This window comes from Montipora foliosa, chromosome 11 (assembly GCF_036669935.1).
Source record: "Montipora foliosa isolate CH-2021 chromosome 11, ASM3666993v2, whole genome shotgun sequence".
NCBI classification, from domain to species: domain Eukaryota; kingdom Metazoa; phylum Cnidaria; class Anthozoa; order Scleractinia; family Acroporidae; genus Montipora; species Montipora foliosa.
The window spans coordinates 29,530,047-29,539,626 of record NC_090879.1 but is presented as its reverse complement, the minus strand read 5'-3'; the positions used below and the strand labels follow the sequence as shown (position 1 = coordinate 29,539,626).

Sequence of the window (9,580 nt, the reverse complement as noted above, 5' to 3'; positions counted from 1 at the left end):
TCTTTGCTGTCATTAACGTGGTCATTCGCCATGATCTTAACAGAAAAAAATATATATATTTGCATACGAATAGAGTTTAATTACTTAGCTCAAGCAAGGCTGGAACGAGAATACACCTACCTCCCTGTTGGTACCTCCCTGAGACCTCGGCGTAAGATTTTAAAGTGGGAGGAAAGCAATGTGGCAAGGTTGTAGAAACCACTTTCAACGCTTTTCCGCATAATATGAAAGGAGGCTCCGTTCTTACGCAGAACTCGGTTCACTGTCTAATACGACACTTTAGAACGAAAGTGGTCCCAACAAGACGGCGCTACGGGCTTCATTCATGGCAAAGTAAAAACAATAGGTTCCTCGATCCAGTCTTCTTTTGTGAACAGTGAGTTTAATTCCCAGACACCCTGACAGAATAGTGCCCCTTCCGTTTGTTAAGGAACCCCTACATAGCCGCCGTGTCTTCATTCAGGGTCCGTCCACACTGATACGGATAAACAGATCTGCGTCCACACTAACGTTTTCACATCGTATTCGGCCGTCCACACTAGAGACTGAAAACGGAGATCTAAAGATGCATTTTTGTTACCAGGCTTTGCTTACGTCTCGGCGCGCGAGAAACTGTGAGGCACGCATAAGATTATGACGTCACGCCTATTCGAAAACCTCCCTTTTCATCGTCCGCACTAGAACTGGATAGACCTCTGTTTTCAAAAGTCTCCACTGTTTTCGTGGACCTCCGTTTTTTAAAACTTCCATTTTCGATCGTTTCAGTGTGGACGGTTATAATTAAACGGAGGTTTTCGGAAACAGATGTTTTCGAAAACGCGTTAGTGTGGAAACGAGGGCTTAAATTAAAAGGCTTCAGCCATAAATGGTGGTAGACGGTCACCCGTAAAATTGGCCTAACGTGTCTACAGGAGTAGATGACACTAGAGCTACCCTCCACATTAAAAATCGGAGTTTGGAAAACACTGGCAGACATTTAAAAACAATTTGTAACAAAGATGATCTTCATTCAGAGATTTGAAAACGAGACCAAAACCATCCAGAGCCTGTTTACCAAACTTCCAAGCTGTCATAAACTTGAGAAAATCGAAAGGCAATCTTTCTACGAAATGCATAAAAACAGACGGTTATGCGGTAGATATTCTTTACAGAGACAATTGATTTGAAAAGCTTAGAAGGTAGTTTGGAGATCAATTGCGTTTTTCAATCAACAACGACGAAAATTTTGAAAAATGATTCTGATTTAATTTCAGGGAGCTCCACTGATCATGTGTGGAAGAAAAATTTGGAAAGTAATGCTTGGGTTGCCTGTAATAGGATTAATCACATACAAAAGAGCGGTACACTCTTCTTTGTTTTATAAGAACCTCTTTAATAATGATCTGTTTAGGATGAGGTTGACCATAATTTTTAGACCAAACTAAGAACACTGTACCCAGGCGGAGAGTCACTCAAGAAAGTCTTTATTTTACTTATTTATTTTTAGTTTCTCTGATTAGTAAAGGTAAAAGAAAATTCATGTTGCTTGAGAGCAAGGCTAGAGAATCTAATTAGCACATAAACAAAAGAATACACTTTTGGGGGCCATTTATGCATTCGGTCTATGTCTTGTTAAAACAGAGCAGCAGTGTTTTATCGGGATTAAAAACACGAGACGTAGCCGAGAGTTTTTAGATCCGATAAAACACGAGCTGCGAGATGTTTGAACGGTTTCAAAAACATTACAAAAAAAGGCATGTCTCTCGGGAATCCGAACAAAGGTTCCAATAGACCAAAGCGGTTAACTCAATCTTGTACCGAATTCAAACCCTTTGGGAATAAAGCGTTTTGTTCCAGGTATTTCCATATCATTTGAATATGAATGCTTCATTATGATGCAAATACAATACACAAAGAATCTTAATCCCGGGAAATTTGAATTGGGTACAACACTGGTTGCGGTTACACTTAAGAGAAACACAGTGTATCACTAGTGTTGACACTACTCCAGCGGCAAACTCTCTGGTGCTTTAAATCCGTAGGGGAACACTGAACAATAGAACTTGATTTAACACCAGTGTTAACTCCCTAATACGACCGCGACCATTGAATTAGCCGATTAGGTCTATGAGGATGAAAGCTCACGTACGTGACGTATTATCGATGTCTTGATAGGCTGTTAGGCTCATGAATTATTGATGAGTTATTTAAGGTTTGGAAAACACAACGCCTAGTCGGGTAGGGTCGTACCTCTTGTTGATCACTATATTTCATTGGCTGTAGAGTGTCGTACTTCCTATTGTTTTCTGTGCTGAGTCCATTGTTATCTTTGTTCGTTCTATTGTTCTTTTGGCCAATCCTGAAGGCTGTTCAATGAGGTACGACACGACCTGCCTAGTCTGGCGGTTATGTGCAGAATGTAGGAGGAATTGTGCACTTTGGGATAAAAGCGTGAAATTTGGTGGAAGAAAAGCTTTCCTTACGCTCATTAATATCTGATATGGAGCCACTGTGAAAATTCGCTCTGAGAGAAGTTAAGGGGGTGGTTCCAAAATGGCCGCCATCTTGACCGGAAGTATAAAGCAAAACAACCGGAAGTTACCAGAATAACGTTGCAACTCCTCGGAATGACATTTTGTGTTACTCCAATGTAAAGAAACTTATTATTTAAAGGTTTGAAGACGAAACTGAGTGAAAATATATGGGAAATGCAAGCAGTAATCTTAAAAGCAAAACTGGAAGTCAGGGGAATCTGAGGAAGTCCTTTGTTGTATATTATGGTTGAGGGCAATTTGTGAATAAGCATTTGTTAAAATTCAGAGCCGCAGTGCACTTTATTAGGAACATTCAAATATATTTGAAATCAAACCTGGTATCGCAATTTAATGCACTTTATTATTCTGCAAAATTCAATTCAATTTGCTTTGAAGTTTTCTTAAAGCGGATGTGAAAATACTTGCCAAAAGTCAAAGTCAAAATTTTGCCCTGTATTGTCAAGTGAGAAAAAGCTCACTTTTTTATTTGATATAAATTATTACTTCATTAACAGAAGTTTTGCTACACGTTTCTACATCAATCAATAGCTGTGATTTTAAGGATCATTCCCTAATACGCTTTTAATCATTTGTGACACACTGTTTTTAAAAATGCACCCAATAAAACCAGCATCATTATCCTTAGTTAGTATTATCATTCTCATTGCTATTATTATTGCTCACATACAATATTCATGCCAGTTGCTTTTTCCACGTGACCTTAAGTACGCGACGTGTTTGGTCGGAAACCGGAAGGGAACATATCGCATGACAGGATAGTAGTGTCTCCCAGATTTTAAACTAATCATGTCTAAAAGAGAAAAGATACTCTGCAATATAATGTTGTAGTGTAAAGACAATTTAACTAGGGCGAAAGCTTACTTCCAGTTGCGGCTCTAAAACGTCGCGTACTTGAGCCCACTAATGTTTAATGAGCGCAACGAGAACAGTGACATCACGGACACCAAGACGAAGGACCAGAAGTTTAACTTCTCTCTAGTTCTTTGCTCCGAGTCGAAATATAATGCCTTACTATATAATCAGAGGAAAAGGTTTCACAGTCATTGGGTGAGGTGGAAACGTTCAATCAAGCCAAACAGCAAACTTCCGGTTGCCTATCCGAGAGGTCAGTGTTGTCGTTGCTCATGGGGTAGAACATAAAATTGCAAATTTTGGAAATTAAAATTCAAATCAACGGTCAAAAGTGCGGTAAAAAGGGCCTAGAACGAAGTACAATTACGCACTAATAGAAACCCTGATGTAGCTGCCATGACAACTAGGAAACATTGAAACTTCAAAGTGGCTTGAGAGAATTGGTGTACGACTCTGGTTATAGATTTGTAAAATTTTCAGTGGCGAGAATTCAGACAACATAGCCTTTCAAAGGTACCCAGGATTTTACTGACAAGTTCTTGATAATTGAGTGTTCGACTTCCCGTCCCTTGTTTCTTGCATTGTGTTTCTCTACCAAGTCACGTCTCTTGAAGCTTCTCTTTTTGGATAGGCGTTTGTTTGTCAATAAGAACAAACTGCGGATCCCTTTCTCCCGAGGAATACCGATAGCGTGCTACACCCCCTCCCCCCCCACGCCCCCCTCCCCCCCCCCTTCGCCTCGCCCAAAAAAGGCGCCTAATGTTAACTTAAACAGGCTCTTGATAGTTAGACAAGTTTTTGATTACTGAAATGACTTTCTCCTTCTTTGTGTTGTTTGTCCGGTGCCTCGTAACCAGGTGCAGGAACTTTAAAGGTGCCTTGGTAAATCATTTGGCGAATTTTGTCCCGAGCTGATTGATTGGTGGCCTGTGGACAAAACGATTCAAAGTCCATTCAAGTGAAAGACTCTTCCTATTTTTCTCAGGTCTGTGTTCTCGAGGGATGGAACCATTCAAAGCTACGAAGGCTTTTCCCGCCAGAAATCTCATGTGGAACATAAAATTCGCATTTCACCCTTGCTCACCAGAGAGTCTCCAGTATCTCAGTGGTTAGAGCATCCGTACTAGATCACGGAGGGTCGTGGGTTCGATTCCCATCTGGGGATCAGATTTTCCCGAGTTCCCAGTGGGTTCAATTGTAATACCTTTCATTTAAGTAATGATCCATGTAAGGTGGATAGCAATTTCCTTTGTTATGCGGCAACGGGGCTTTCCCCACATAGGAATGTTATCATTTTTACACAGAGAATGCATAAACCTACAGGAAGGCCTTTAACGCAATAAAATTCATTTACAGCCCACTTTGAAAGGGTGTTTTTTTGTGTTAAAAGATTTTGACCAATCACAAGAGTTGAAAACAAAAGCCAAGAAACGTTTACAATTTTACATGTTCCCCACATACGAATTCTGTGAAATTCATTTAAACTGAGACCAGATGAAAGATGGAAGATGGTTGGAAAGTAAGGATGAATATAATACTGCTTTTATGAAGTTTTGTTAACTTTTTCTGTTTAAGCCAATCAGAAGTAAGTACAGACAATAGAAAAGTTATCACCTTTTTGCATACCAATTGAATTCCAACATGTTCGTTGCCGTTGTTGCTATCGTTCTTATCTGGACCGTTTCTTAATATGTGTTAATCATTCTCTCACATTGGCTCAAATTAAGACTTAATAGTACAAAACCCCTTGCTCGTTGAATGAGTATGAAAAGCATGTTAACCCTTGCCTCCCGGGGGTGATCAGCATGTAAATTCTCCTCACAATCTCAATGAAATGTTAGTCAGACAGGTATTGAGAATGAAGATAATTATCAGCTTAAAGTGCCCCTGTGACCAAAAAAATAAATTCTTATTTTTCTAATTTTGGATTTCAAAACTATGTTAACTAAACACTAAGCGACCAAAGTTTAAGCCTTGATTTAAAAAAAAGACACCTGTTTATTTTTACCAGAATTTTGCTATTTAATGGTCCACCATTACCAACTTTAAGATCTTGAGAGAGCTGGATCGAGGAGAAAATGACGCCAAAGGCACATTGGTTTAAGAATGCAATGCGTGTGTACGCCGCTGAATTAATATGCAGCACGAGTTTCCGGGTTTCACACTTTTAAACTCGCGTTTTGCATATATAATAAAGCTCCATTCACAAGCTGAAATTTTAAGCTGGTGAGCCTTTGACGTCACTTTTCCCTGGCTTCAACCCTCTGAGGTCTAATCGGTCAGTTTTGAACGCGAGTAATGGCGGACCGTGAAATCTAAAACTTACACTCAAAGTAAACGACCTTTGGATAAATATCAAAGCTCAAAATTTTGCCAGTCAGGTTTTTAGCAAACACGCTTTCAAAATCTGAAGAAAAAAGGACGTTGTTTTTAAATTTATCACAGGGGCCCTTTTTTAAGTGCCCCTGTGATCAAAAAAACCACTTCCTTTTTTCCTTCAGATTTTGAAAGTGTGTTTGCTTAACACCTGACTGACAAAATTTTGAGCTTTGATTTTTATCCAAAGGCCGTTTACTTTGAGTGTAAGTTTTGGATTTCACGGTCCGCCATTACTCACGTTCAAAACTGACCGATTGGACCTCAGACGGTTGGATCCAGGGAAAAGCGACGTCAGAGGCTCACTAGCTTAAAATTTCAGCGTGTGAACGCAGCTTATTATATATGCAAAGCGTAAGTTTAAAAGTCTGAAAGCCCAAAACCCCCGTGGTGCATATTAATTCTGCGGCGTACACACGTATTGCATTCTTAAACTAGTGAGCCTTTGACGTCATTTTCTCCTCGATACAGCCCTCTCAAGAACATAATGTTAGTAATGGCGGACCATTAAATAGGAAAATTACAGTTAAAATAAAGAGGTGTCTTTTTGAAATCAAGGCTTAAAACGTGGGTCACTTAATGTTTTGTTAACATAGTTTTGAATCCAAAGAAAAATATGAATTGATTTTTTGGTCACAGGGGCACTTTAAGAGGCCTAGGTGTGAATTTGATATAACACCAAATTCTCATAACTACCTAACAACGACATCTACAGTTCTAGTCAGGAGAATGAACGTTTCGATCTTGGGAATGTTTAAAATGGTCGAAGTTCAACATGGATCATGCTGCATAGCTAAATAAAGAGGTTGCGTGCTAAAGAAACTATAGTGTTGTGTCGGTGAGGAATGAAACACGAAAATTCAGTTGACGAAGGTAAATCATTGACCACTGTAAGAGAGATTTGTCACCTGACGATTGGGGCGTTATCCCTTGAAGCGACGCGCTAACTTTTTTTAAATTTCAACTCTACCAACTTGATACCATGATAAAAATACACTTTACAGATCAAAACACATAACTAACACTTAGCTAACAACACCATATATATCATATATCATATCATATATCTTTATTTACCCTCGGATTTTTAGAGTAGCTTGGTGTAGCTAATATCTCCGAGCATTTACCTTCCCAACCATGATACACCACAGAAGACAGACCACGACACCGGGAACTACATTCCCTACTCTTTGTGACAAGTGTGCGGGTTCTTTTACGTCCCACAGGATTATGAACATTGAAGGGTTGTGAGACAGGACCTCCGGCTTATCGTCCTGATTCGAGAAGACGAGAGAGTCTAACCATTTTGCAGATGTAATTACAAAGGCAGCACGTTCTCCTCAGTTGCTTAAAGACCCTGAGTGTTGGTCCGGCCGGAGTTGAACTCACGACCTCCCGCGTGACAGCCCGGTGCTCAACCAACTGAGCCACCGGTGCGCGGTGGGGAAACCTATGCCATTTTTTCACGCCAGTTTGGGCAATTGTCATGACAGAAATGTATTTTTCCACTTTAAAGTTTTCCTAAACAAAATTAAAATATATTCTGCAAATTGAAACTTTTTTATTTTCCTCAAGCACATTACTGAAAAGAAAGTACTTCCCGATAAGGATGAAGTGGTTGAGGGCTGAAAAAGGCGACCAGTCGTTCAGCACGCCATGACTATTTCTTTTTCTGAAAGTGCGGGTTTTTTTTCCCTAATGCGTGGAGATGCGCTAATGCTCGGAACGAAACCTCGCTCTGACATAACGTCAGCTCACAAATGAAAGGCGCGTTTTTAGTGCCAAAATTCAAACATGAAATTCAGTCCTTCAGTTTGGAAAGTCAAACCCTCAGTTCAGCAATTCAAACATTCAGTTCGGCAATTCCAACCTAATGAAGGTTTGAATAGCTAAATTGAATGTTTGAATTACCGAATACAGGTTTGAATTTTGACACTAAAAACGCGCCATAGTATAAATCTCCCTTTCGATGGTTAATGTTAATTTACTTGGCAAAAAAAAACCTACATCAACTCGTTTGAACCAAATTTTCATGCAACATAGCTACTTCCTACAACAGTACACTTAACCATATCCCATTAGGAATAACACTTACACTCGCAGGACGCTCTTTCTTAATCGGGGCGACAAAAGCTTCTGCAGCGTTTTGAACGTTATCAACCTTTTGTCGTCTTCCTTTCATTTTGATCTGAAAGTTGGCAAAATTTCCTCATGATTAACAAGGATGGTGATTGATCAAAGATAGGGCAGGAGGAAAGATATTATTCTAATGTCGTTCCTTCAATTTGTCATTATCTCTTTTCCATTGTGGAATCACTAAATAATAGGAGTTTTACGAGCTACGATCTGTCGAGATTATTCCATCTCGTTCACGTCGTACAATGTGGTCGGAGTATCCTAAAAATATTTTGATATGGAGGATTTCAGCGTAAATATATTTGTACACTAACGTTGTCGTCAAAACCTCAAATTTGGTGATTTCACGTCGTTGTTACGCAAAGTATCACAAAACTTTGTGCTCGGCTAAAATGCGAACCGCACGTGCAGCGGGTTATTTTTCCTCTTTTAGTGGGTCAAACAATCGATGTCGATGTTTTTCCCTCCAAAAATCTCTATATAGTATTTCAAATTATGCAGTCCTAGAATCTTCTATTCAGGCGAGAGTGTTACTTGTAACGTGCCAATTGCTAGGGACTGCTCAATGGGTATAGCCCAATAACTCTATAAGGAAGATATCGTTGACGTCACCTATTGTCATTAATATGCCAACCAGAGCATCGTTATTGGCTGTCGAACCAAAAGGTCTTTTGTTCAAGTGGTAGGCAAATTTGAATAACAAGAGCAATGTTTTAAACTGATATCTTCCCTATTAATCGTAACCATTACAAAATTCTCGAATCTGATTGGCTCTGTGCGCGCCTATTTGTCGCGTAATTGGCGCGCGATTAGGTGGATGTCCAATTACAGGTCACCAATTTGAACAACTCCAAATTGGATACCTGTAATTGGCCACCTACGCCATTCACGCGTCAATCACATGCACTTGGATGGGGTCTTTCTTGCTGTTTTTCTTTTGTTTGCAAAACAGATCGGATATAATTTTAACGTTTTCACACAAAAAGGAGTTTCCTCGCATATGTTATTGTTACGATTAATTAGTAATAGGACTTCAGGTCGTACAATTTAGGGATGGTCGTGCTCAAAATTTCAAATCGATTACTCGCCCGATTACTCCCTGAACTGTACTCCACTCAGTCCTATTACTATCACTTGTTAGGACGCAAATTTTACATAGTTTGTTTACAATGGGTGGTTTTCATGTGACGTCATCACCGCCATGGACGTGGACGAAAACAGAAAATCTCTCATTAGCTCCTTTTATTCGTCCACCAGCAATTGTACATTGCAGTATTGTTATCTGTGTCACTGGAGATTGTTTGCAAACCACCTGTATACCGATTAACACGACTAGGTAAAACTTTGCAGCGGCGGGTAGAGAGTACAAAACACAGGTTACGTAAAAGTCACAAGTCACAGGTCATTGTTTTACCAATACAGAAAGAATACTAAACATTCATAAGAGCTAACCTTTAGGCCTAATTAGACCTAAACAAATGCTTTTAGGCCTAGTGGTAGCATTCAGCTGAGCGGCCGACTTCTAACCTGTGACCTGTGTTTTGCACCTGTCCACTTCGCAGTTGATCACTTCAGGTTAGCCGAAGATCATTGTTTGACAAAAGGGGAAGAAAAACTGAGCCACCTTTTGTTAAGGGAGAAAAACAAGGGCAAATTGGTCGTCTGAATAAACGTACATTCAT

At 39.7% G+C, this 9,580-nt stretch overlaps 1 protein-coding gene across 2 annotated transcripts in view; it reads right to left on the bottom strand.

Moving 5' to 3' along the window:
* Positions 1-3,895: 3,895 nt before the first annotated feature.
* The window catches only part of LOC137975575 (uncharacterized), a 78,885-nt gene continuing 73,200 nt past the window's right edge, over positions 3,896-9,580 (bottom strand). For both annotated transcript variants that reach the window (XM_068822693.1, XM_068822691.1), the window contains exons 33-34: positions 7,858-7,950; positions 3,896-4,313 (exon numbers count right to left, since the gene is read on the bottom strand). In XM_068822693.1, coding sequence (XP_068678794.1) covers positions 4,173-4,313; positions 7,858-7,950 — 234 coding nt within the window. In that variant the 3' untranslated portion in view covers positions 3,896-4,172. The remainder of the gene's footprint in view (positions 4,314-7,857; positions 7,951-9,580) is intronic.